This window comes from Choloepus didactylus, chromosome 5 (assembly GCF_015220235.1).
Source record: "Choloepus didactylus isolate mChoDid1 chromosome 5, mChoDid1.pri, whole genome shotgun sequence".
Lineage (NCBI taxonomy): Eukaryota > Metazoa > Chordata > Mammalia > Pilosa > Megalonychidae > Choloepus > Choloepus didactylus.
The window spans coordinates 109,549,391-109,577,346 of record NC_051311.1 but is presented as its reverse complement, the minus strand read 5'-3'; the positions used below and the strand labels follow the sequence as shown (position 1 = coordinate 109,577,346).

General features: G+C 37.1%; 2 protein-coding genes across 4 annotated transcripts in view; one reads left to right on the top strand and one right to left on the bottom strand.

Moving 5' to 3' along the window:
• Window positions 1-11,262, top strand: part of LOC119534382 (EF-hand calcium-binding domain-containing protein 1-like) — a 21,429-nt gene extending 10,167 nt beyond the window's left edge. The window contains exons 3-6 of the mRNA XM_037836666.1: window positions 1,649-1,753; window positions 3,638-3,789; window positions 6,147-6,251; window positions 7,821-11,262. Of these exons, the coding sequence (XP_037692594.1) occupies window positions 1,649-1,753; window positions 3,638-3,789; window positions 6,147-6,251; window positions 7,821-7,877 (419 nt within the window). The 3' untranslated portion in view covers window positions 7,878-11,262. The remainder of the gene's footprint in view (window positions 1-1,648; window positions 1,754-3,637; window positions 3,790-6,146; window positions 6,252-7,820) is intronic.
• On the bottom strand, window positions 7,565-27,956 carry RBM48 (RNA binding motif protein 48). 3 transcript variants are annotated; one of them, XM_037836660.1, is made up of 5 exons: window positions 27,783-27,956; window positions 27,039-27,229; window positions 25,296-25,441; window positions 9,936-10,501; window positions 7,565-8,317 (listed from the first exon to the last, which is right to left on the bottom strand). In XM_037836660.1, exons 1-5 carry the CDS (start codon window positions 27,891-27,893, stop codon window positions 8,231-8,233), a joined length of 1,101 nt encoding a protein of 366 aa, XP_037692588.1. In that variant the 5' UTR covers window positions 27,894-27,956; the 3' UTR covers window positions 7,565-8,230. The 3 variants fall into 3 exon arrangements, with proteins under 3 accessions (XP_037692588.1, XP_037692589.1, XP_037692591.1); XM_037836661.1 differs by lacking the exon at window positions 27,039-27,229 and having other exon boundaries at window positions 27,783-27,916; XM_037836663.1 differs by lacking the exons at window positions 25,296-25,441; window positions 27,783-27,956 and having other exon boundaries at window positions 27,039-27,161.

Here is a 27,956-nt window from a genome sequence, read left to right as displayed (position 1 = left end):
CATCTTAACAATATTAAGTCTTCCAATAAATGAACATGGGAAGATGTTCCAATTATTTAGGTCTTCAATTTCTTTCAGTGATGTTTTGTAGTTTTCAGTGTACAAGTCTTTCACATAATTGGTTCAGTTTATTTCTAGATATTTTATTATTTTAGATGCTGTTATAATAGAATTGTTTTCTTGATGGATTTTTTTGATTAAATGTTTTATTTGGAAATATTTCAAATTTATAAAAAGTTTCAGGATAAAAATAGTATACAGAATACCCATATACCTATTAGTCAGATTTGCCTATTGTTTATGTTTTACCCTATTTGCTTTATCATTTGTTCTGTCTGTAATATTTTTTTAATCATTTTTATTGAGATATATTTACATACCATGCAGCCATACAAAGCGTACATTCAGTTGTTCACAGTACCATTATATAGTTGTGCGTTCGTCACCAAAATTAATTTTTGAACATTTTCATTACCACACACAAAAATATAATAAGAATAAAAATTAAAGTGAAAAAGAACAATTAAAATAAAAAAGAACACTGGGTGCCTTTTTTTTTTTTGCCCCCATTTTTCTACTCATCCATCCATACACTGGACAAAGGGGAGTGTGGTCCATATGGCTTTCCCAATCACATTGTCACCCTTCATAAGCTACATTTTTATACAATTGTCTCCAAGATTCATGGGTTCTGGGTTGTAGATAGATAGTTTCAGGTATTTACTGCTAGCTATTCCAATTCATTAGAACCTAAAAAGGCTTGTCTATATTGTGCGTAAGAGTGCCCACCAGTGACCTCTCGGCTCCTTTTGGAATCTCTCAGCCACTGAAGCTTATTTTATTTCCTTTCACACCCCCCTTTTGGTCAAGAAGATGTTCTCCACCCCACAATGCCGGGTCTAGATTGCTCCCCAGGAGTCATATTCCACATTGCCAGGGAGATTTACTCCCCTGGGTGTCAGATCCCACATAGGGGGGAGAACACTGGGTGCCCTTTTTTTTTTTTTTCTTGATGGATTTTTTTAATTAATTCAGTTTTATTGAGAAATATTCACATACCATACAGTCATCCATGATTTACAATCAACTGTTCACAGTACCTTGATGGATTTTTAAAGTATACAATTTGTTAAGTTTTTACATATGTAGACACCTATGAAACCCTTCACCACAATCAAAATAATTAACATGCCCATCACTCCCCAAAGAGTAAATATTCCATCTTATTTTCTATAGGAAAATACTAAGATTTCATTGATAATTTTTAAAAATAATGTGTTATTTTAATAACTTAACTTTATTATTATGGTATTATGCAAAACTTTTTAAAAAAGAATTGCCATTCTTTGTACAAGAAAAAATGATATCACATTGATTAGCTCCACTGTTGATCTTCTTGGCTTATAATAACTGTACAAAACACCACAAATGAAGCTCATCATCGCTCATGGAGGAGAATGACTCTTTTTTTCCTCTTAAAAGCTAGGGCAAAACACATTTCTTCTGATAACTTTGGGTCTTGCAAGAAAAATGGTGCCAAAACCTTTGCATCCCCTCATTTTGGGAGAAAAGTTTTTCTATCAATACATACATAATATTGAACTATAAAATAGCTCTAAGTTACAACACTTTTTTTTTTTTGTTTCAGTGTTTTTTGCATTTGATAAAGACAAAGATAATCGCATAAATGTAAAAGAGTGGGTTAAAGGATTATCAGTGTTTCTTCGAGGGACTTTTGAAGAAAAGCTGAAGTGTAAGATTTCTATATGTATTACTTCCTTAGTAAACATATCATCAATTTTGTATTTAATGAAAGCTTAAATATTTCAAAAGTATAAAATTAATGTTTTCTAAAAGAATCTTGCAACAACAGTTGATGATGGTTTCAAAGAAGATGTGAAATAGGTGGCCCAACTGCAAGGTCTTTGGAGATTCCCCAGCCCAGGCTCACCAAACACTTCCCTCAATGGTCACTTCCCGATTTTCACCAGGGTACTCCTTTGGCTTAAGGAGCCATGGGGCATTAATACTCTAGTTTAGTGGTGGTTTTTATGAATGAGGAGGAAAAAGAGGAAGCAAGAATGTTCAGAACAATGGAAGCCCCAAAGAGAAGGTGTTCATTAATGGAGCTTCCTACAGAAAAAGAAGGTTAGGAATTCCAAAAATGAAAATCTCCCAATTCACAATTTTGCCTACAAATAGTTTTGTAGGCAAAACTCAACTGTACAATTGGTGTAATATATATTTCCTATGCTTTGGTGTCACCTATAATTTCTGGTGTCAGGATCTGGGTGGGGAACCCTGGAAAGAGAATAGGAACAATTATAAACAGTTTTCAAGGAAACAAAACGCTTAAGGTGTCAAATTGCTTAAGAAAAGACTGCAGAGTTCTGTATAAATACAGTGCACATTTTTATCCCTTGTTCTTTCACTTGAATGTGAATTTGGGACATTGAAAATGAAAATTCCTGAATTAAATGCACATTTTTAAATGATGGCAGCATTTTAAAAAATCAACTTTGTGACATTTAATTTTTTGTTTATTTGTTTTGTGTCATTTAAAAATTTTTAACTTCTTTCCTTTGGTCTATTTTTCCTGGCATGACATTCAAATATAGTTTACATTGAAGTTTGTTGCAGTGTTTTTCTGCAAAGTCTCACTGAGAAGTTAAAAGCTAAGTTTCATGGATGCAAATTTGTTGTGGCAATGATGCCTTGAGAAAGTGGTTGTGAAGTTAATGCAACTATGCTTTGTTGCACAGCATTACATTATAAAAAAAAATTCCTTCTCTAATTCCACTTACTAAATATTGTTCATATAGATTTAAATATGTTTATTTTGGGAAAATATTACTTCTAGTAGGACTGTGTTGCAAATACATACTATGCTATAGATTTGAGAAACTCCACAGAAAGACACAGCTAATCTGATACCCTGGAGTTTTATTCCTGGCCCTGTTGCTTTTGCTAAATCATTTAACTGGACTAAAAACTCCATGAGAGTTCCTTCACTGCTATATTCCCAGGACCTGAGTAAGGACATTTGTTGTACAAATGAGTGACCTGGGGTAACACTTAAACACAGTGAAATGGAAGACATCCACTCTCCAGGGAGAGATGATATAATAGTTTTGAAATATGCAGATGAGTAGGCCCTAAGGAAATGATGGACTTACTTTCCCAATATATTGAAAAATGTTCTTTATCAATAATATAGTGAATGTGTATTTCCTTTTTGTACTCTATGTAAGAAGAAAATCATATTGCTTAATCCATATATATGTGGTATGTATACATGTGTACATGTATATGCATAGATGTATCAGAAGACCAAAGATTTCAAAAATATGTTTCCTTTATTGAAACTTCATAACATTTTAAACCCTAAATTTCAAAATCAAGAAATCATAAGCCTTTCTTTGCACCTTCCAAAAGGTATTTAATCTTGTAGAAAGAAATAGAACAAAGGGAGCTTTATTCTAAAATTTTGCTACCATATAGCAGATTAAACCAGTAATCGTATGCTTTATAAATCGTTTTTAACCTTTGTTATCATATATGAAATAACTTAAGGAGAAGACTAATGACATTTTAACTGTTCTTATAAAAGTCATAAAACTTTTTATGCTTTTAAAAGTCTGTTTTGAAGTTTATTATTGGAATGGTGACGGTTATATTTCTCAAGAAGAAATATTTGACATGTTGAAGAACAGTCTACATCAGCAGTCATCTGAAGAAGAGACTGAAGAAGGAATAAAAGAGTTGGTAGATATAATACTGAAGAAAATGGTAAGGATGAAAAGCTGCAATTCATTATACTCATTATGTTGAGTAAAGCTAAAGAGGAGGAAATGATTCCTTTTCTTCTATAATGAATGTAACCTCCATGAGGGCAGGAGTTTGTTTATTTGCTGCTCTATCCAGTGCCTAGAACAGTGCCTGGCTCATAGTAGGTACTCATGGGTGTTTATTGAATGGATGATTAAGTGAGTCCCTATACAAAATGAATTTTAATTTTTTTATTTTATATTTTACTGTCATTAATTTGGGGGGAGGCCAGAATTAATTAATGTAAAAGGGATGCTATGTTAGTCTGCCTTCATGACCTCATCCCTCCAATCCATCTAAATACTCATTATAAACAAAATAACATAATAAAAATAGCTGACCATTATTGAGTGCCTCCTACGTACAGGCCTTCCAAGGAACTTTAACGTATGAACTCATTTTATCCTCAAAACAACCTGATGAAGTCCAAAATATTAATCAACTTTTGCAGATGAGAAAACTGAAGTAAGATAGGTTAAGTAATTCACTCAAGGTCACACTAGAAAATGGGGTGCAGAGTCCATCTTTCAATAAAACCTAGAATACCTCTTTATTATGGACATAGTAACTTCTGCTCTTTTCTTACTATGGCCCTAAATTGCGTACCAGTGAGGTTTTTTGGGTCTAGGGCAGCCCAGGCCAGGCTCACCAACATTATTCTGGGGTTCAGGAAAGAAATGAAGTTGGTGGGGGTGGAGGAGGGAGCAAGGAGGGCTATCTCCTCAGGGTTTCAGTATCAGCTAACACAGACTCCAGATATCCACTAGGTGCTGCTAGGGCTGAGGAAAGACTCATGAGAGACACTATGTTTCCAAGTACCTGCCCCCATTTTTGTTTGAAAGGAAATGTTATGGAGTGAATCTTTTCATGACAATTACTCACACCTTTCTCTAGATTAGACTCTCAGCAACCCTTACTTAGTTATGTCCAGAAGTTAAAAAACGAGGACTCATCAAATCCAAATTCAATTAAGCAGTTAAAAGCATTCATAATCTATCCTCCATCCTGCACCCTATACTTAATCTCCCAGAGTCCATTCCAATTTGCTCCACTCCAAGCAGCTTCCTATTAACTTACACACCTGCTTATTCTCAAAAACTCAAGGTTGACCGTTCTGCATTTCTTCCCCGTACATCTCCACCTAAATGGATCCCAACCATCCTTAAAAACCCAGCTGTGCAACCTGAAAGGTGAAATCACTGCCCTCCCCCCTATGTGGGATCAGACACCCAGGGGAGTGAATCTCTCTGGCAACGTGGAATATGACTTCCAGGGAGGAATGTAGACCTGGCATCGTGGGATGGAGAACATCTTCTTGACCAAAAGGGGGAAATGAAAGGAAATATAAAATAAGTTCCAGTGGCAGAGAGATTCCAAAACGAGCCGAGAGGTCACTCTGGTGGGCACTCTTACGCACAATTTAGACAACCCTTTTTAGGTTCTAATGAATTGGGGTAGGTGGTGGTAGATACCTGAAACTCTCAAACTACAACCCAGAACCCATGAATCTTGAAGACGACTGTATAAAAATGTAGCTTATGAGGGGTGACAATGGGATTGGGAAAGCCATAAGGACCACACTCCCCTTTGTCTAGTTTATGGGTGGATGAGTAGAAAAATGGGGGAAGGAAACAAACAGACAAAGGCACCCAGTGTTGTTTTTACTTTAATTGCTGTTTCTCACTTTAATTATTATTCTTGTTATTTTTGTGTGTGTGGTAATGAAGGTGTCAGGGATTGATTTTGGTGATGAATGCACAACTATGTAATGGTACTGTGAACAATCAAATGTATGATTTGTTTTGTATGACTGCGTGGTATGTGAATATATCTCAATACAATGAATATTAAAACAAAACAAAACAAAAAACCCAGCTGTGGTTTGCAAGGCTTTTCTTCTTGTCATTCTAGTCCATCCTGAACTGTTACTGTTTTAACTCCCAGTTCCTTGCTCCTTAACAAAGCAACTTCACTTTTATTCTTTTTATATGAGACTCCCAAGTAAGAGATCCTTTGAGGAACAAGTTCTACTAAAAATTAAGCTTGAAATGTATTGCCCTATTGCACCTATTTGATTATAAAAGTAGCAATATTATAACAGGTTTCCAAGAGTCAAAGTGCTTTAAGAATGGGGCAACATTTAAAACTTCTAAGATAACTCAGGTGTGCCTATTACAAAAATAGGAATAGAATGGCCTCTGTAAAAAAAAAAAAAAACTTTTGATTTATGAAAATAAACCTTTTTGTCTAGACAGCTACTTTCTATGCAAAATTAAAAACAACTTTATTATTTACCAAGAAAGCCTCTTCCCCTGTAGGATTATGACAACGATGGCAAGATATCTTTTGCAGACTTTGAAAAAGCAGTAAGAGAAGACAGACTTTTGTTGGAGGTGTTTGGACCATGTTTACCAGAAGAAAAGGTAATAGTTAAACAAGTGCCAACAGCTCAAATGGTTGAGGGAAATTTAAACAACTTTATAACCATAAGATAAGAGTCGGGAAAGTAATACCTGCTAGAAGGCTTCTCTGCAGGGTTTCAGCCCACTGGTTTAGATGAAATCCTGGCAACCATGAAGGGCTCGAACCCATCCTACTATTCATGCCCCAAGACATTAGTGAATATTTAAGTGACTATACTTAACAGACTTTCATTGAGCTCACAACCTCTAGCTACACACAATTCTTGACCTCCTATAAGTATGGTGATGATATTTTCCCAAACCAAAAACAGGATATATTGCCTTGCTTTATGGGACAGAATATGAATGAAGTCAAGTCATGTAGATATAGCAGGTACCAGGATCTCTTTCAATCTAGCTGATGTCAAATAATGAGAATAAAATAAGTTTTTAGAATTTTGGATACAGGTATAGTATTTTATTTGTATCATAATTTTTCATTTATGAATCTGACAAAAATTTTCTGAGCTGGAAGGGTTGGCCTAATTGATTTGGCTCATAAAATTTCCTTCCTAATTCCTTCTTTGATCAACTGCTTTGTAAACATTTGATACAGAAACTTTTTGTTCCATAGTAACTTGATTTAGATGGTGGTTTGGTGAATTAACTTGCAGGATTTAAAGATGGGGCCATCTCAGCCCCTCTAAAGTTTGCCATTGTAGTTTATTCCCTGAATTCCACATTTTAATCCTTTCTAGAAATGTGTGGTAGAAAAGCAGTATGTGAAGGGACTGATGGCTGAAAACAGTGCAGAATAATGGATTGTATTGGAGTACTTACCTACTTAGGACGGAGCAACCAACATTCTTCAGCAGCTCTCAGAGTTCATGTGCAGCCCAGTCACCTAGAGCCTTGTCACTCAAGCAGGAGTGGCATCACTTGGGAGCTTGTGAGAAAAGCAGAATCTCGGGTCCTATCCAAAACCAAGTGAATCTGCATTTAACAGGATCCTGAGGTCATTCAGGGCACCTTAAAGTTTGAGAAATCCTCATTTTGACAGGGATGCTCCTTCCAATTCCATGCTCTAATATATCTTTTATATTAGATATCAGCAAAAATATATATTTTTAATTAGCTCGTATGCAGGTAAGGCCTAACCTCTTGCCTGCAGCTTCTTTTAGTACTATCCATCACCTAATGCCATCCTAGCAAATCTGGATTCATACATCATGAAAACAGGAAATTTAATCTTATTAACTGATACTCTCAAATTCAATCCACTAGGCAACAGGCCCTTAAAGACAGAGAGAAAAGAAAAATAGATACACAATTGGTATGGGCATTCTCAAATTACTTTAATCAATTAAAAAAAATGGAAATAGCCCGGAGAGTTGGATTTCCAATTATGTGGTCCACTTACAGAAAAAAAGTAGATGTGTCAAAAGAAGTAAAATAAATTTAGCATTTACAAGTACTGATTTGCTTTTGATTGCTATAGCCAAGTAAATTCTTCTTAGGAGTTAACCAAAGCATGTAAGATTCTAATTTCAGCTCTGTTTTAATAAGTTTATTAACTTTTTTATTTTACAGAATTGTCTTGATTTTGAAGTTCTGGCATTCAAAAACGTCCTGACTTCTAATTTTTGAATGTGAATCACAGAATTCTTGTATTAAGAAAATCAGAAACAGAGCCTGGTTGTCTAACTTATTTGTATTGTAAAGTTTTTATATTTGATTCAATTAGTTTACATATAGTTACTGTAATAAGAGCAGTAATGAAAAAATATGAGAGGTAATGTTATATGACAAGACAGTTTCTGTAATTTTAAGATATGGATCAAAATAATATCTATAATAAAGAATAAACTATAATTTTTAAAAAATAATATTAGACAAATAGCATGAATGAAATTACAAAGAGGCGTGCATAAATAACAGCAGTAAAATTTCAAGAATTAAAACAACAGACTAAAAATAAAAAATAGTTTACTGCTGGCGATCTATATTCTTCTTCTTTGTTTTAATGGATGACTTGTATGCACATCTTCTAGGTTGTCCTTTGAAGGCTCTGGCACAGAAGAAATTACCTAGTTTAAAAAAAGATAACCACCAAAATTTAGTTTTTGTAGTAAAGGGTAAATAAGCTGTTAGAAGAGGCAGGAGATACATCCACTAGTTCAACCCTTATTGTTACATTTGAACCAGAGTTGGCCCAAGAGTATAATCTAGGTGTAAAGCAAAGTTTTCTGCCCAAACATTAATGGGAATAAAATTTCTAAAGCCATTTAACAAGAAAAAAAATTGGGGGGTGATCGGGGTGGTGGAAGTGAACATATCCTCTATTTTTATAGATCTAAAGATAATTTTATTTTATGGATACAGATTTCTTGGTTATGTATAGCCTGAATGTTATATCAACATATAAACATAGATGTATGTTTGATATATTTAGAGACATGGAGGACTGAGAGGGAGAACTATAAAATTTGGAGAAATAAGTAGTAAATTGTATAATCCTTCATTTTCTTTGGGAAAAATGAAAACCAAAACATATTTTCAGAAAAAAAGAGTGGACAATAATCAAAGCAGAGTAAGATAGTCTTCATTTAAAATAGAGAATTATTAGAAACTGTAGTAAACTGTGTTTAGTATCTCTCTTTTTTTCTGTATTTAGGATTTGGACCTCACTTTTTTTCTTCAAAATGCAATCTGCTCTGGCTGAGACAGCTATATATATCTATGCCTCAGATCACCTGTATCTGAAGGAGATAAGGGTACCAGCACAAACTAAAAAACTTAAGAAAGCATAGAAATTGAGTCCAGGGATTTTTACTATTATAAAACAACCCCTCATCCTTAATCAGATCATAAGTTTCAGGTAGAAAACTTAAACTACCCTATAAATATGGCCTCTTTATAAATTACATTAGAAAATATATGTACACTATATCAATAAAATGCACTTTCTAAGCCTTGCAGTAAAAATATGAGAATGCTCTTTCACTTCAGTTTATGATTTCCCAGTGCCCTGGCCTGCAACAAAAGCTGTCATTGAAAACTAATTTAAATATTAACTAAATATTAACTTTCTTTTACCTGTGCTTAGGAAATTGAAAGTGATTATGTATATAATATAAACAACAGTCACTACATAGGTAGCACAATCTAGTTCTAATTTTTTAAATTTATATTTGAAATGTAAAACTTAAAGCCCAATCTTTAGAAATCTCTCCATCTATGGCTGTCTTTCTTATAGAAGCAAAGTAAGTATTTTGCAATTGATGTAATTTGTGAGAACTTCAAATTTAGAAGAATAAATAATTTGTAATAATTTTCTTTTAATACAAGAAGGGTTCTCAACTTTGGCTATTAGAACCATCTGTGGAGCTTTAAAAGAGAGGGGGCTTGGACTCTATCCTCAGAGACTGACTTAACTATTGAAAGCACAGCTTTAATATTTTACATCTAAAGTGATATAAAATATATTATGTTCATTTTTTAAAGCAAGGATTAATGGTACCAAAGCAAACTTGTTAGTCAAATTCAGTTAGTTCAACAGAGACTTGTATAAAAACATATCAAAAAACTAAAAATTGAAAGAAAAGAAAGCACAATACTAAAATTCCCTCAAGTGATTCCATTTAGTTACTTGTTAGCCTTATAAACAAGTGGTCTTTTACAACAGTCTCTTGTAAATGATCTTACCTCTTTAAGTTTATTCCGAATTAAATTTGCTGTTGTATTCAACGAGTCATCATCCATATCCACTTTAGCTATATCTGGTAATAGAGGCCCAATCAAAACATCACTACTACTCGTGCTTGTTTCAAGAAAAGTTCCAAGTCTACGATCATTTTCTCTTCTTCTTTTCCGCTCTTGCAACTGGGTTGTCCTAGGCATAAATCTGTCAATTGCCTCTGAAGAAGTAACAACCTTTTGTGCATCAGGGCAGGCTAATGACTTTTTAAAAGTTTTCATCTGTATTTTCTGCAAAGAGTTATTGTGGTTATCATGCTCCACTGTTTCATCATGGTTTCTACCATCCTGAGAGGCAACGGATGCTTTGTTCACATGCTCCCCTGATGAACATGTACATTTTGAGGAGCAATAACATAAAGGCAATTCACAAGAATAAGGAAGATAAGGATTTGAGTTTCCAGAAGTGTTCAACGTAGCTGCACAAAATCCAGACATCTCTGAGTGGAAGTCCTGTCTAAAATCTTTTGTGTCTTTATGCTCTGTAACCAGTTTCTTCTTTGTCATGTTATGGTCTTTATATTAAAATTTAAAAAGGGGAGAGAAATAGAAACGGTTCATTTATTGTTTGCATCTTCAGAGTAAGAGTTTTAAAAACAAATATTTGTCATTTAAAAATGTTAACAAATAGCACTCTAAAAAATTGTTTCTTGAGCAGGCAATACATTTATATGTTTTAAAAGCTAAAAGCAGAAAAATGGGATATAGTATCCAGGTGACCCTTTTCTTGTTCCCCATCTGCACAATTTCTGCCTCCCATAAGTAATCACTATTCTTAGTTTATTATTTATCTCTCCAGTACATCTTTTCTTCCTCCCACCCAAACCTCTTTTCCTCCCCAGTCAGAAGGTAAACTGTAATACCCATTTCTCTGTACCTTTTCTTTTCCCACTTAACTTTAGATCTTGGAGAGTTTTTCCATGTTGTTACATAAAAAGCTGCTGCTTTGTGGTACAGTTTCAGAGTATTCCACTATATGGATGTATCATGCTGCTTAGTTTGTATTTATTAGTTTTAAAGGAGGCAATATGCTGGGCTTACTTTCAGGACCTGCACAGGCCTCTTCCCTGGTCTATCCTCCCAAATGCAGACTGTGCTACAAGATTAGAGTGTGGAAGATGTGGTAAAAATGAAATAAGACTGGCAACAGATTCATAATTGTTGATGTTGCTAATACATGGAAAGTACATTATCTTAGTCTTCTACCTTTGTATGTCTTAAGTTTTCCATAATAAAAAGTTTTTAAAAAGTTTGTAAAATATAGAATACTGCAGATGAAAGCTTAATTGAAACATCAAAAGCCAAACAAACCATAGTTTAAAAAAAAAAACCAAAACACTAAGTGCCAGGTCCACTCAATGAGGAAAGAACAGTCTCTTCAACAAATGGTGCTGGGTCAACCGGATATCAACATACAAAAGAATGAGGGTAGACCCCTACCTCACACTATGTACAAAATTAACTTTCAGTGGGATCAATGACAAATATAAAAGCTAAAACTATAAAAATGTTAGAAGAAAACAGGGAACTATCTCAGGACTTTATAAAAAAACTGAAAGACAATAGATAGAATGGAAGAAAATAACTGCCAACCATATGACTGATAAAGGTTTAATGTTCAGAATTTATAAAGAACTCTTGAAATTCAACAACAAAAAGACAAACAATCCAATTAAATATGGGCAAAGCACTTGAACAGATGTTTCTCCAAAGAAGATTTACAGATGGCCAATAAGCACATGAAAAGAAGCTCAACATCATCAACCATTAGGAAAATGAAAATCAAAACAATGAGATACCACCTTACATCCACAGGAATGGCTATTATTTAAAAATCAGAAAATAACGTGCTAACAGATGTGGAAAAATAGAAGCCCTTGTACATTGTTGGTGGGGATGTAAAATGATGCAGCTGTTGTGGAAAACAGTTTGCTAATTCCTCAAAAAGTTAAGCATAGAACTAACATGTGACCCGGTAATCCCATGTCCAGGTATTTACCCACAAGAACTGAAGGCAAGGACTTGAACAGATATTTGTGCTCCGGTGTTCACAGCAACATTATTCACAATAGCCAAAAGGTAGAATCAACCTAAATGCCCATCAATAGACAATGGGTAAGCAAAATGTGGTATATACATACAATGGGATATTATTTAACTGTAAAACAGAATGAAGTTCTGATAACATGCTATAGCATGGATGAACCTTGAAGACATTATGTTGAATGAAGTAAATCATACACAAAAGGCCAGAAATTGTATGATTCCACTTATATGAAATAATTAGAATATGCAAATTCATAGAGACAGAAAAGAGAGATTACCAGAGTTTGGGGGAGAGGCAATGGGAAGTTAATGCATAACAGGTTCAGGGTTTCTGTTTGTGGTGATGGAAAAGTTCTAGTAATGGATGGTCGTGAGGGTGGCACAACATTGTGGTTGTGATTAATACAACTGAACTATATTCTTGGGAGTGGGTGAGATGGGAAACTTTATGTCACATATATATTTCCACAATTAAAAAAAAAACAGAGACTAAAGAGATGAGAATTAAATGCAATACATGATCCTAGACTGGATCTAATAATGGAGGAGAAAATGCCTAAAAAGACATTATTGGAACAATGGATAAAAATGGAAGAGACTACATGCTTTATAACAGTTTTATTTCTTGAACTTGATAGCAGTACTTAATGAGGCTATTTAAGTGAAATCTTTCTTATGAAATGTACAATGAAGTATTAAGTGCTTAAGGAGTATGATATGTGCAACCTACTTTCAAATGTTTAGAAAATAGAAAGAATGATATAACAAATGTGGCAAAATATTAAAAGTTGACAAGACAGACAGACAGAAGAAAATGGTGGCATAGAAAGGAGTGGAAGTTAGTTAGTCCCCCTGGAACAACAAATAAACAACCAGGAACAACTAGTAAATAACCAGGAACAACTAGAACAACTAGTAAATAATATGAAGTAACTGCTGGGGAACAATCGTGACTGTCCACACACACCTGGACTGGGAGAAATGACTGAGATCACAGCATCAAATCTGTAAGTAAAAACTGTGGACCCAAACTGGGAGCCCTTCCCCCCACACCCTGAACTGCAAAGCCTTGCTGTGTTAGAGAGCAGCACTCTCTGACCAAGCAAATATACCTCAGCCCAGCCCCAACTCAGGTTTTTTTTTTTTTTTTTTAATCATTTTATTGAGATATATTCACATACCACGCAGTCATACAAAACAAATCGTACTTTCGATTGTTTACAGTACCATTACATAGTTGTACATTCATCACCTAAATCAATCCCTGACACCTTCATTAGCACACACACAAAAATAACAAGAATAATAATTAGAGTGAAAAAGAGCAATTGAAGTAAAAAAGAACACTGGGTACCTTTGTCTGTTTGTTTCCTACCCCTATTTTTCTACTCATCCATCCATAAACTAGACAAAGTGGAGTGTGGTCCTTATGGCTTTCCCAATCCCATTGTCACCCCTCATAAGCTACATTTTTATACATCTGTCTTCGAGATTCATGGGTTCTGGGTTGTAGTTTGATAGTTTCAGGTATCCACCACCAGCTACCCCAATTCTTTAGAACCTAAAAAGGGTTGTCTAAAGTGTGCGTAAGAGTGCCCACCAGAGTGACCTCTCGGCTCGTTTTGGAATCTCTCTGCCACTGAAGCTTATTTCATTTCCTTTCACACCCCCCTTTTGGTCAAGAAGATGTTCTCCGTCCCACGATGCCGGGTCTACATTCCTCCCCGGGAGTCACATTCCACATTGCCAGGGAGATTCACTCCCCTGGGTGTCTGATCCCACGTAGGGGGGAGGGCAGTGATTTCACCTTTCAAGTTGGCTTAGCCAGAGAGAGAGGGCCACATCTGAGCAACAAAGAGGCATTCAGGAGGAGACTCTTAGGCACAAATATAGGGAGGCCTAGCCTCTCCTTTGCAGCAACCGTCTTCCAAGGGTAAAACTTATGGTAGAGGGCTCAACCCATCAAACCACCAGTCCCCTATGTCTGTGGTCATGTTAGCAACCATAGAGGTGGGGTAGGCGAATACCCCTGCATTCTCCACAGGCTCCTCAAGGGGGCACTACATCATTTTTTTTTCCTTGTTTTTCTTTCTTTCTTTTTTTTTTTTTTAACTTTCCCTTCTTTTTTAAATCAACTGTATGAAAAAAAAAGTTAAAAAGAAAACAAACATACAATAAAAGAACATTTCCAAGAGACCATAACAAGGGAGTAAGAAAAAGACAACTAACCTAAGATAACTGCTTAACTTCCAACATGTTCCTACTTTACCCCAAGAAACTTACATAATATAGCAACCTTTCTGTGAACTTGTTCCTACTATATCCATCAGAAATTAACAGACCATAGTCATTTCTGGGCATCCCCAGAACGTTAAAAAGCTTATCTGTTCTTCTTGGATTATTGTTCCCCCTTCCTTAATTACTCTCTACTGCTAGTTCCCCTACATTCTACATTATAAACCATTTGTTTTACATTTTTGAAAGTTCACATTAGTGGTAGCATATAATATTTCTCTTTTTGTGCCTGGCTTATTTCACTCAGCATTATGTCTTCAAGGTTCATCCATGTTGTCATATGTTTCACGAGATCGTTCCTTCTTACTGACGCGTAGTATTCCATCGTGTGTATATACCACATTTTATTTATCCACTCATCTGCTGAAGGACATTTGGGTTGTTTCCATCTCTTGGCAATTGTGAATAATGCTGCTATGAACATTGGCGTGCAGATATCTGTTCGTGTCACTGCTTTCCGATCTTCCGGGTATATACCGAGAAGTGCAATTGCCGGATAGAATGGTAGCTCTATATCTAGTTTTCTAAGGAACTGCCAGACTGACTTCCAGAGTGGCTGAACCATTATACAGTCCCACCAACAGTGAATAAGAGTTCCAATTTCTCCACATCCCCTCCAGCATTTGTAGTTTCCTGTTTGTTTAATGGCAGCCATTCTAACCGGTGTTAGATGGTATCTCATTGTGGTTTTAATTTGCATCTCTCTAATAGCTAGTGAAGCTGAACATTTTTTCATGTGTTTCTTGGCCATTTGTATTTCCTCTTCAGAGAACTGTCTTTTCATATCTTTTGCCCATTTTATAATTGGGCTGTCTGTACTACTGTCATTGAGTTGTAGGATTTCTTTGTATATGCAAGATATCAGTCTTTTGTCAGATACATGGTTTCCCAAAATTTTTTCCCATTCAGTTGGCTGCCTCTTTACCTTTTTGAGAAATTCCTTTGAGGTGCAGAAACTTCTAAGCTTGAGGAGTTCCCATTTATCTATTTTCTCTTTTGTTGCTTGTGCTTTTGGTGTAAAGTCTAGGAAGTGGCCGCCTAATACAAGGTCTTGAAGATGTTTTCCTACATTATCTTCTAGGAGTTTTATGGTACTTTCTTTTATATTGAGATCTTTGGTCCATTTTGAGTTAATTTTTGTGTAGGGGGTGAGGTAGGGGTCCTCTTTCATTCTTTTGGATATGGATATCCAACTCTTCCAGCCCCATTTGTTGAAAAGACCATTATGGCTCAGTTCAGTGACTTTGGGGGCCTTATCAAAGATCAGTCGGCCATAGATCTGAGGGTCTATCTCTGAATTCTCAATTCGATTCCATTGATCTATATGTCTATCTTTGTGCCAGTACCATGCTGTTTTGGCAACTGTGGCTTTATAATAAGCTTCAAAGTCAGGGAGTGTAAGTCCTCCCACTTCGTTTTTCTTTTTTAGAGTGTCTTTAGCAATTCGAGGCATCTTCCCTTTCCAAATAAATTTGATAACTAGCTTTTCCAAGTCTGCAAAGTAGGTTGTTGGAATTTTGATTGGGATTGCATTGAATCTGTAGATGAGTTTGGGTAGAATTGACATCTTAATGACATTTAGCCTTCCTATCCATGAACATGGAATATTTTTCCATCTTTTAAGGTCCCCTTCTATTTCTTTTAGTAGAGTTATGTAGTTTTCTTTGTATAGGTCTTTTACATCTTTAGTTAAGTTTATTCCTAGGTACTTGATTTTTTTAGTTGCTATTGAAAATGGTATCTTTTTCTTGAGTGTCTCTTCAGTTTGTTCATTTCTAGCATATAGAAACATTACTGACTTATGTGCATTAATCTTGTATCCCGCTACTTTGCTAAATTTGTTTATTAGCTCTAGTAGCTGTATCGTCGATTTCTCAGGGTTTTCTAGATATAAGATCATATCGTCTGCAAACAATGACAGTTTTACTTCTTCTTTTCCAATTTGGATGCCTTTTATTTCTTTGTCTTGCCGGATTGCCCTGGCTAGCACTTCCAGCACAATGTTGAATAACAGTGGTGACAGCGGGCATCCTTGTCTTGTTCCTGATCTTAGAGGGAAGGCTTTCAGTCTCTCACCATTGAGTACTATGCTGGCTGTGGGTTTTTCATATATGCTCTTTATCATGTTGAGGAAGTTTCCTTCAATTCCTACCTTTTGAACTGTTTTTATGAAAAATGGATGTTGGATTTTGTCAAATGCTTTTTCAGCATCTATTGAGATGATCAATTGATTTTCCCCTTCCGAGTTTTTAATGTGTTGTAATACATTGATTGTTTTTCTTATGTTGAACCATCCTTGCATGCCTGGAATGAACCCCACTTGGTCATGGTGTATGATTTTTTTAATGTGTCTTTGGATTCGAATTGCAAGTATTTTGTTGAGGATTTTTGCATCTATATTCATTAGGGAGATTGGCCGGTAGTTTTCTTTTTGGAGCATCTTTGCCTGGTTTTGGTATTAGATTGATGTTAGCTTCATAAAATGAGTTAGGTAGTGTTCCCTTTTCTTCAATGTTTTGAAAGAGTTTGAGTAAGATTGGTGTCAGTTCTTTCTGGAAAGTTTGGTAGAATTCCCCTGTGAAGCCATCTGGCCCTGGGCATTTATTTGTGGGAAGATTTTTGATGACTGATTGGATCTCTTTGCTTGTGATGGGTTGGTTGAGTTCTTCTATTTCTTCTCTGGTCAGTCTAGGTTGTTCATATGTTTCCAGGAAATTGTCCATTTCTTCTACATTTTCCAGTTTATTGCCATACAGTTGTTCATAATATCCTCTTATAATTTTTTTAATTTCTTCAGGATCTGCAGTTATGTCACCTTTTTCATTCATTATTTTGTTTATATGGGTCTTCTCTCGTTTTGATTTTGTCAGTCTAGCTAGGGGCTTGTCAGTCTTGTTGATCTTCTCAAAGAACCAACTTTTGGTGATATTTATCCTCTCTATTGTTTTTTTGTTCTCTATGTCATTTATTTCTGCTTTAATCCTTGTTATTTCTTTTCTTGTACTTGGTTTAGGATTGGTTTGCTGTTCATTTTCTAGCTTCTTCAGTTGATCCATTAGTTCTTTGATTTTGGCTCTTTCTTCCTTTTTAATATATGCGTTTAGTGCTATAAATTTCCCCCTTAGCACTGCTTTTGCTGCATCCCATAGGTTTTGGTATGTTGTGTTCTCATTTTCGTTCGTCTCTATATATTTAGCAATTTCTCTTGCTATTTCTTCTTTAACCCACTGATTGTTTAGGAGTGTGTTGTTTAACCTCCAGGTATTTGTGAATTTTCTAAGTCTCTGATGGTTATTGACTTCTAATTGTATTCCATTGTGGTCAGAGAATGTGCTTTGAATAATTTCAATCTTTTTAAATTTATTGAGGCTTGTTTTATGTCCCAGCATATGATCTATTCTGGAGAAAGTTCCGTGAGCACTAGAAAAGTATGTGTATCCTGGTGATTTGGGATGTAATGTCCTGTAGATGTCTGTTAAATCTAATTCATTTATCAGATTGTTTAGGTTTTCAATTTCCTTATTGGTCTTCTGTCTGGTTGATCTATCTATAGGAGAGAGTGATGTGTTGAAGTCTCCCACAATTATTGTGGAAACATCAATTGCTTCCTTTAGTTTTGCCAGTGTTTCTCTCATGTATTTTGTGGCACCTTGATTGGGTGCATAGACATTTACGATTGTTATTTCTTCTTGCTGAATTGCCCCTTTTATTAGTATGTAGTGGCCTTCTTTGTCTCTCAAAACATCCCTGCATTTGAAGTCTATTTTATCTGAGATTAATATTGCTACACCTGCTTTCTTTTGGCTGTAGCTTGCATGAAATATTTTTTTCCATCCTTTCACTTTCAGTTTCTTTGTGTCCCTATGTCTAAGATGAGTCTCTTGTATGCAACATATTGATGGTTCATTTTTTTTGATCCATTCTGCGAATCTATATCTTTTAATTGGGGAGTTTAATCCATTTACATTCAACGTTATAACCGTGAAGGCATTTCTTGAATCAGCCATCTTATCCTTTGGTTTATGTTTGCCATATTTTTCCCCTCTCTCTATTAATATCCTTTATTGTACCCATACCGAATCTCTTTAGTACTGAACCTTTCTCCAAGTCTCTGTGTCCTTTCTTTGTTTCTCTGTCTGTAAGGCTCCCTTTAGTATCTCCAGTAGGGCAGGTCTCTTGTTAGCAAATTCTCTCAGCATTTGTTTGTCTGTGAAAAATTTAAGCTCTCCCTCAAATTTGAAGGAGAGCTTTGCTGGATAAAGTATTCTTGGCTGGAAATTTTTCTCACTCAGAATTTTAAATATATCGTGCCACTGCCTTCTCGCCTCCATGGTGGCTGCTGAGTAGTCACTACTTAGTCTTATGCTGTTTCCTTTGTATGTGGTGAATTGCTTTTCTCTTGCTGCTTTCAGAACTTGCTCCTTCTCTTCTGTGTTTGACAGTGTGATCAGTATATGTCTTGGAGTGGGTTTATTTGGATTTATTCTATTTGGAGTTCGCTGAGCATTTATGATTTGTGTATTTATGTTGTTTAGAAGATTTGGGAAGTTTTCCCCAACAATTTCTTTGAATACTCTTCCTAGACCTTTACCCTTTTCTTCCCCTTCTCGGACACCAATGAGTCTTATATTTGGACGTTTCATATTATCTATCATATCCCTGAGGTCCATTTCGATTTTTTCAATTTTTTTCCCCATTCTTTCTTTTATGCTTTCATTTTCCATTCTGTCATCTTCCAGGTCACTGATTCGTTGTTCAACTTCCTCTAGTCTTGTATTATGAGTGTCCAGAATCTTTTTAATTTGGTCAACAGTTTCTTTAATTTCCATAAGATCATCCATTTTTTTATTTAGTCTTGCAATGTCTTCTTTATGCTCTTCTAGAGTCTTCTTGATTTCCTTCATATCCCGTACTATGGTCTCATTGTTCATCTTTAGTTCTTTGAGTAGCTGCTCTAGGTGCTGTGTCTCTTCTGGTCTTTTGATTTGGGTGCTTGGGCTTGGGTTATCCATATCGTCTGGTTTTTTCATATGCTTTATAATTTTCTGTTGTTTTTGGCCTCGTGGCATTTGCTGAACTTGATAGGGTTCTTTTAGGGTTTGTAGACCTATTGAAGTCCTTATCTCTAATTTATCAGATCTACAGCTTCGTGGAGTACACTTTCTCTAACTAACCAGCAGGTGGCGTCCACGAGCCACCTGTTCTCCACAAGCCAGTTCTCCCCTGCTTAGCCTTTTTGGTGAGTGGGGGAGTGAGTCTTGTGGGGCCCAATTGGTGTACCAAGCTTGCGTGTGTAGTTGGTGTTGCCTGCCCTGTATGTGGGGCGTGTTTCTGGGCAGTCGGGGAGGGGGGGTGGCCCTAACAATCAAATCTCCCTGGTGATCCTAGAGTTTTAAAGCTGGTGCAATAGTCTAATCCTTCAGTTCAGTCCTGCCACAGTTTGTCTCTGCCACTGACCCACAAGTCCTTGGTATTGGCGTATGGCTCCTGAGACTTGCAAGTGGGCCCCTTTTCCAGGCTGTGCACCCCGGGTCCTCTGTTGAGGGATGACTGTGCTATGTCACAGGTGAGTGCCGTCCCCTCAGGGCAGTTCTGGGCTGCTGGGCTGTGTAGGGAGGCTCCCAGTCTGCTCAAATGATGGCTGAATGGGGCTTTGTTAATTCACACTGCTCCACCTTCCCAACTCTGGGACAATCAGCTGAGGTTGCAGGGAAGGCTAATGTCCACGCCCAGTTTTGTGGTGTGTGCCTGTTATTTGAAGCCCTTCCGTCACACTGGGTTGTCTGGGGCAGCTCTGGGGTATGGGGCTGGCGATGGGCAGGAGTGTTTCCTGTCCACCAGGATGGTGGCTGTGAGCGGACACCCCCGTTTTCTTGGGAAGTTGTGGTGTTTAGTGAATTTTCTCAGCCACTGAATTATTGCCTTTTGTCTCAGAGCTCTCTTAGTTCTGCTCTTGACTTGACGTGCCCAAATTGAAAGTCTTTGAAGCTTTCTGTATTGGGCTTCTTAGAGTAATTGTTTTAGAAAAAGAAAAAAGAATTAAAAAAAAAAAAAAAAAAAAAGGGTCCTCCTCAGAGATCTAATGGGTTATTGAAATGCTAAGAGAGAAAGCAACCAGGGCCATTAAGGAAAGCTCCACAGGGCAGAGAGAACGGCTTTTCTTCAGGATTTGCATATGCGCCTTAGGGCCTGAGCTCCGCCCTTCCCCTTTCTGTGTTCACCAGAACTCTAAAAATCCTCTGCTTTTATTTTGGAGTTTTTCGTGTTGTTTTTTTTTTTCTATGCCTGTCTCCTCTCTGCTGGGCTGGCTGCTCACAGATTCTCTGGTGTCTGGTCTCTGTCTATCTATGGTTGGAGTCTGGATCAGTAGAATGAGTTTCCGATAAGAGCAGCCACTGCAGTTCTCCCTTCTCCTTCCCGGAGCTGACAGCCCCTCCTCCCACGGGACTGAGCCTGGCAGGGAGGGGCGCGGGTCCCCTGGCCGCAAAAACTTACAGATTTCGCTGATCTCAGCAGTTCAACATTTTCATGAGTGTTGTATGAAGTATGCCCAAAGACAGATTGCTCTGTGGTGTCCAGTCTACGCAGTTCCTGGCTTTCTACCTACTTTCCTGGAGGAGTAACTAAAACATACAGCTCACCAGTCTTCCATCTTGCCCCGCCTCCCCCCAACTCAGGTTTTAATGAACAAACATGGACTGCTCAATACAAGGTACGAATCCCCAGCAAGCAGACAGAGGCTTCTGGTGACAACTGACCTGGAAGAGACAGAGGACCTCTCTGGGAGTGAGGGGGAGCCCAGAGGACCAGGTGCTGTCTCTAGCCGACAGATTAAACTGAGGGGGACTGCAGACTGGCTCTGAATGGGGGCTGTCTGTCCCTTTTTCAGCTCAGTGGAGAAAGTCTCAGCCATTTTCAGTTCACAGTGCTCTGACCCAGACAAGGATGGAGATAGCAGAGCCAGAGACTATTCAAATGCAAATGACCTCTCCCTAGGGAGTGTATCTTCCCTGAGAGGAAGAAGGTGGTACCAAGCTCTACTACCTGCCTTCCTTTCAGAACCAGACCCGAGACTAGGGGAAAATAGCCACGGGCCATACGTCCTTACACCAGCCTGGAGCTACAGGCTGACAGGCGACACCTGCTGGGGAGAAAAGCACAGTGGCTTGAGGCCTCAGAGGGTGTGCCAAACCTCTAAGACACACCCTCATGGAAACTGGATACTATTGCCTCCTGCTGAGACCTGAGCCCATTCTGGTCTGGGATAACCTGCTTGGGGTAACCAAGGAAACCAGATGCCTAGACAACAGAAAACTACAACCTATACTAAGGAAAATGAAATTAAGGCCCAGTCAAAGGAACAAACTTACACATCAACTGAGATACAGGAATTGAAACAACTAATGCTAAATCAATTCAAAAAGCTTAGGGAAGACATGGCAAAAGCGATGAGGCATATATGAAAACACTGGGCATAGAGAAGGTAGAAATTGAAGGTTCAAAAAAACAACTGGCAGAATCTATGGAAATGAAAGGCACAACACAAGAGGTGAAAGACACAACTCAGACATACAACAGCAGATCTCAACAGGCAGAAAAAAACACTCAAAAACTGGAGAACAAGATACCTGAAAGCCGACACACGAAAGAACAGATAGGGAAAAGAATGGAAAAATAGGAGCAACATCTCAGGGAACTGAATGACAACATGAAACACATGAATGTACGTGTCATAGGTGTCCCAGAAGAAGAGAAGGGAAAGGGACAGAAGCAATAATGAAATAATCAATGAAAATTTCCCATCTCTTATGAAAAAAATTACAGATCCAAGAATCGCAGTGTACCCCAAACAGAATAGATCCGAATAGGCCTATGCCAAGACACTTAATAAGCGGATTATCAAAAGTCAAAAAGAGAATCCTGAAAGCAGCAAGAGAAAAGCAATCCATCACATACAAAGTAAGCTTGATAAGACTATGTGCAGATTTCTCAGTAGAAACCATGGAGGTAAGAAGGAAGTGGGGTGATATATTTAAGATACTGAAAGAGAAAAACCACCAACCAAGAATCCTATATCTGGCAAAACGGTCCTTCAAATATGAGGAAGAGCTTAAAATATTCTCTGACAAACAGACAATGAGAGAGTTTGTGAACAAGATACCTGCTCTACAGGAAATACTAAAGGAAGCACTGCAGACAGAAAGGAAAAGACAGGAGTGAGAGGTTTACAACACAATTTTGGGTGACAGTAGCACAGCAATGTAAGTACACTGAACAAAGATGACTGTGAATATGGTTGAAAGAGGAATAAATCAATGAAAACTAAACTATAATTAACAGAAACATTGTATTATGCTTCCTTTAATGTAACAAAGGCAATGTACTGAAGCTAAATGCATATAAGAGGGAGACATAAGGGAGGGGTATGGGACTTCTTGGCATTGGTGATGTTGTCTGACTCTTTATTCTACTTTAGTTTAATGCTATCTTTCCTTTTGTTGCTTCCTAGCTGTCATTTTTTTCTTGTTTTTTTTCCTTTCTTTTTTGTTTTTCTTTTATCTCTCCACCCTTTGACTCTTCCTCCTCCTTTCTGGAGAAATTCTTATATAGATAGTGGTGATGGTGGTGAATACATAAATACGTGACTATACAGGGAACCATCAATTGTTTACTTAGGACGGAATGTATGGTGAGGGAACCATCAATTGTTTACTTAGGATGGAATGTATGGTGTGTAAACAAAACCATCTTAAAAAAACTGGGTTGATGAGGAAACCCTGAGGGTACTATATTGAGTGAAATAAGACAAGACACATAAGGACAAATATTGCAGGGTCTTACTGATATGAACTAATTATAATATGTAAACTCAAAGACATGAAATATAAGTTACCAGGATATAGAACAAGGCTGAAGAATAGGGAGTGGTTGCTTATGAGCAGAATGTTCAACTAGGGTGAATTTAAAAACGTTTGGAAATGGACAGAGGTGACGGTAGTACATTGTGAGAATAACTAACAGTGCTGAATGGCGTGTGAATGTGGTGGAAAGGGGAAGCTCAGAGTCACGTATGTCACCAGAAGGCAAGCTGGAGGTTAAAAGATGGGAATGTGTAAAATAGTGAATCTTGTGGTGGACGATGTCTGTGATTAACTGTACAAATATTAGAAATCTCTTTCATGAACTAGAACAAATGCATAACACTATAACTAGAAGTCAATAATAGAGGGGCATATAGGAAAAAAAATACCTATTGCAAACTATATACTACAGTTAGTAGTATTTTAACGTTCTTTCATCAACAATAACAAATGTACTATACCAATACTATGAATCAATAATGGCAGGGGAGGGTTAGGGGTATGGGAGGATTTGAGTTTCCTTTTTTTGTCTTTATTTCTTTTCTGGAGTAATGAAAATGTTCTAAAAACTGTAAAAAAAATTAATTGTGATGGATGCACAGCTGTATGATGGTACCATGGGCAATTGATTGTATACTTTGGATCTTTGGATAATTGTCTGGTATGTGAACAATCTTAATAAAAAAAAAAATAGTACAAAAAAAAAAGTTCACCAATCTGGGAATGAGAGTAGAGGAAATATTGGAGTTCCCTGTTTCGGCTTCTGTATTATTTTTGCAACTCTCCTGTAGGTGTGAAATTATTTCAAAATAACAAGTTAAATATCATGCTGCCACTCAAAGCTGGAGCAACAGAATAATTCTGAGATCAGTACAGGGCAAAAGGGTGTTAAGAGGAAAGGGAGCAAGAATAAAGATAATGCTAGGCTTCTATCCCCAACACTTCGATTAACAAAGCAGTTAAAAAAAATAAGCTCTGGACAGAGAATCCAAAGACTTGGGTTTTAATCCCTATTTTGTCCCTAATTTACTCTAGAGATATAGGCTAGCCAAAACTATCTGAGCTTTAGTTTCCTCACTTATAAAAAAAATAGGTTATAGGTCAGATAATCTCAAAGCTTTTTCCACCCTAATATTTGTAATTTCCTTTGCCACACACACACATACAAGTTTTCTTTATGCTGTTTTTTTTTTTAAACATATCCCATAATTTATAGTTCGGTGTCTAAAAATGACCAGGGACTCTCAACAGCTCTCCTCAGATTTCCAAATAAGTTTTCCAAGGATCTTCCCACCTTTCTTCTTGCCCATTCATTTCTCTCTTCACTAGTGTCACATACTACTCCTTCAATCAGCCATAAACTCATTATATTGATTAGCCGTATGGACAATGACTTTGCTTTCAACTAACAGATTGAAATGTGGTAATTTGAGCCTCAGATTTCAAATCACACAAATTAAGAGAATTCTGACTTCTCGAATCCTACAATCTAGGTACCAGATCCCATGACTCCATTCCAGGCACTTGGAATTTGCTTCTGGGGAAATTCAGTTCGGCACATAGGGCATTTGGCCATCTACTGGCAGAAACTGTCTACTGGCAGAAACTGTCCATGATGATTAGTAGTTGGTCACTGGTCTGCAAATTATAATTGCTTCTCACTGCCTTCACCTCAAAGTCTTAATTCCTCAGCATAGGACACAAAGCCCTCATGATTCACTTCCTGTTTGCTTTTTCAGTCTTATCTCTCACCAAAGCCCCCGTGCTTTGGTTATCCTGTACTACTTAGTTCCTTATGTTCAAGATACTCATTGATCTCTCTTAGCCTTTAAACATGCTGCCTGGCTCACCTTTCCATCTCTTCCTTCCCCCTTTTCGCTAATGTCTACTGACTCATCAAAACTCAGTCACCATCACATCCTGTAGGAAGTCTTCCACAAACCAACATTTCTCCCTTCCTATCCAGATTTCTTAAAGTGCTGCATAGAACCCTGAACAATATTGGATAGTGTAATCATTTTCTTGCTTCTCCTTCCACTAGACTGGGAACTCCATGACAGCAGAGTGTCTGACACATAGGAGGTGTTTAATATCAGGCTTTCCATACCTTTACTTTTAGTAGTTCTCATTATATAAGCCTTTCTCTCTTGTAATTTTTTTCTAGTTTCTTCAATGGTCTCAAATTCTGGAGCATAGCACACATGAAGCAATCCACCAAAGAAACTCTGTTCATCCATTTTCCTCTTGGCTGTCCTAAACAGAAATACATGATAGCATGGTTTATTAATCTATATTTACTTAAGATGAAAGCTTGACTAGTATACAAGATTGATCTAAAGAGCAAAGTCTAACTTTTGCTATGTGTATATACATCCTATGATTTCGGAATTCAGTTAAAATGTACTGCTTGTGGGTGGTATGGAACCTAGTGATCCAGTATTGTGGTAATACTTTAGTGCCTTTCTTCTCCTTTTCCCAATAGTGTTAAAAAATATTGAGCTAAGCCATCCACACATATCCAGGCTCCGTTTAACCAATTTAGGCTGGCCTGAGGTACACAATGTGTGGCCATGAAATAGAGATTTTCTATGTGATAAGCTAAATGGCCCTCGAGAAGTTAGTTCATGCCAATTTAGCCTTTTCAGCATGTGTTCCTAAATTGGTATTCATACATTAAAAGTTAATAATTAAAAATATAAATCCAGTTAGTCACAGAAAAAAATATATTTTTTTATAACTTGAATAATTTAAGAAATATTGGATATGTGGCAAACTGGCAATGAGAAAACAAGAAGGATGGTATTCACTCAACAGATACTTATTGAACATCTGTGTCTGGCTAGGCCCTACTACAATAAATACTTAAGTACTTTTTCTGTGCCCAGGTATAATAATAAGAAATATTTACTGAGAGTTTATCATGTGCCATGTTCTAAGTACTTGCTTTACATGAATTAACACTTCACAACAACCCAACAATGAAACTGAGGCACAGGGAGGTTATATAACTTGACCAAGGTCACACAATTGGTTTGGTAGAGCTAGGATTCAAATCCAGATGTCTAACTCCAGAGCTCAGTGTACTGAGTCATAGCTTTAGAAAATACGGTTCCCTAACCACTGGGAACTGGAAAGCTGGTTGGAGAAGTGAGATTGCATATAAGAAAAACACATGACCCCATAAAATCATGTGCTTTTGTGGAAGACTACAAGTGCTACTGGTAGCACAGACAAGAAAATATTAATTGAAATAACCAGGAAAGGATGGTTTGTGGAGCAGACTAGTGACAAGAAGAGGAGTTAAAAAAATGGATACGGCATTTCACACTTCAGCCTTACTGGAATGAGAGTTTGTATTATTCAACAGGCTACATAAGATGGGGACAATTTATGTAGGGCTATAAAAATAAGAACCTCAATAGCTGAAATTTATTGCATTCTGAATGGGAGATACTATGTTAAGTCCTCAAATGGACCACTTCATTTCATCCTAATACAACCTCAAAAGGGAGTCCTTTTACCAGACGGGTTTTACAGAAGGAGGAAAAACAGGTTTAAAAAGATTAAATAACTTGTGCAAGGTCATGAAGCTAGTAAGCAGGAGACTGGAAAACTTACTCCAAACCCAATTTTTCATCTACCATACTACACAACAGGTAATTGTTAAGCATAGGAATGACATGATGGAAATAGTTTTGATAAGGTTAATCTTTTTAAAGCCTGGAGGAAGATAAGATAAATATAGCTATGTTACATTACTGGGTAATTCAGGTACAATGAGGGAAGCCTGGGGCCAGACTGATAGCAATGGGGATGGAGAAAACGAGACACCACTTAACATGCGTATTACCTTGCACTTTGTAAATTCAGAAATTTAATAAGATAAACTTCTGTAAATTCTTCTGCTGGGTATTCATCTAGAGCATTATACTGTTCAATTGCACCATATAAAGCAAATCGCTCAACTAATTCCTTCATCGCTCCCACTGCAGGAACTCCTTGTATTATTAAGTACCGAGATTCCAAATTGATTGTGTATACCTAAAAGAAATGCAGATTCATCAAACGTATTTCACAAATAAGCCTAGGGCAAATCTGTCCCTATTTTTAAGAACAGGGCTTTGAAAATAAAAACTATTCTGTTTAACCCAGTTCTCAGAAAATATACAAAATTTTTAAATTTGCCACTCTTCCTACATAAAAAATAACTAGTCCCACGTGTGAGGGTCTCTACCCAGACTACCTTCAGTCGACCTTTTTCCAGACGTTGAATCGTTAAAACGGTTCACGTTAATGGGAACATTCACTCAACAAATATTTACTGAATATTTACCATGTGCCATGCACTGTTGTAAGCACGTGAAATACAAAGAACAAAACAAAGCCCTGCTCTCATAGACATGATGTTCTAGTGGTTGATCAAAAGAGTCGGGACAATCTTTGGTGCCTCCCTGCCTCTCGGTTCCTTACAACCATCTCCAATGAGAGACGTGTTATGACAGCATCCTTGTCTTTATTTACATAGGCTAAGAATGCGGAGCTAACGCTCAAATAAAGCTACCGATGTTGGCGAATGGAACCAAAATCACTTTACCTTGACAGCGCGAGGCCGTCTGCCCTCCCGATATTTGGCTCGCGTGTCGCATACCGCCCTCTGCAAGTGATGGTCGAATGAGCCCCCAAGCTCCCCACCACTCGACGCCATCTTGCCAACTTTGAACCCCGCAAAGACAACAACATCCGCTTTGCTGAGCTCCTGTGCATCCAA

Coding starts and splice junctions, on each gene's coding strand:
- RBM48 (XM_037836660.1), bottom strand. CDS start 27,893: ATGGCGTCGAGTGGTGGGGAGCTTGGGGGCTCATTCGACCATCACTTG. Junction 25,442..27,038: donor CTGAATTTACAAAGTGCAAG/GTAATACGCATG, acceptor ATTTCTGTTTAG/GACAGCCAAGAGGAAAATGG. Junction 8,318..9,935: donor TTCGGAATAAACTTAAAGAG/GTAAGATCATTT, acceptor TTTTTAAACTAG/GTAATTTCTTCTGTGCCAGA.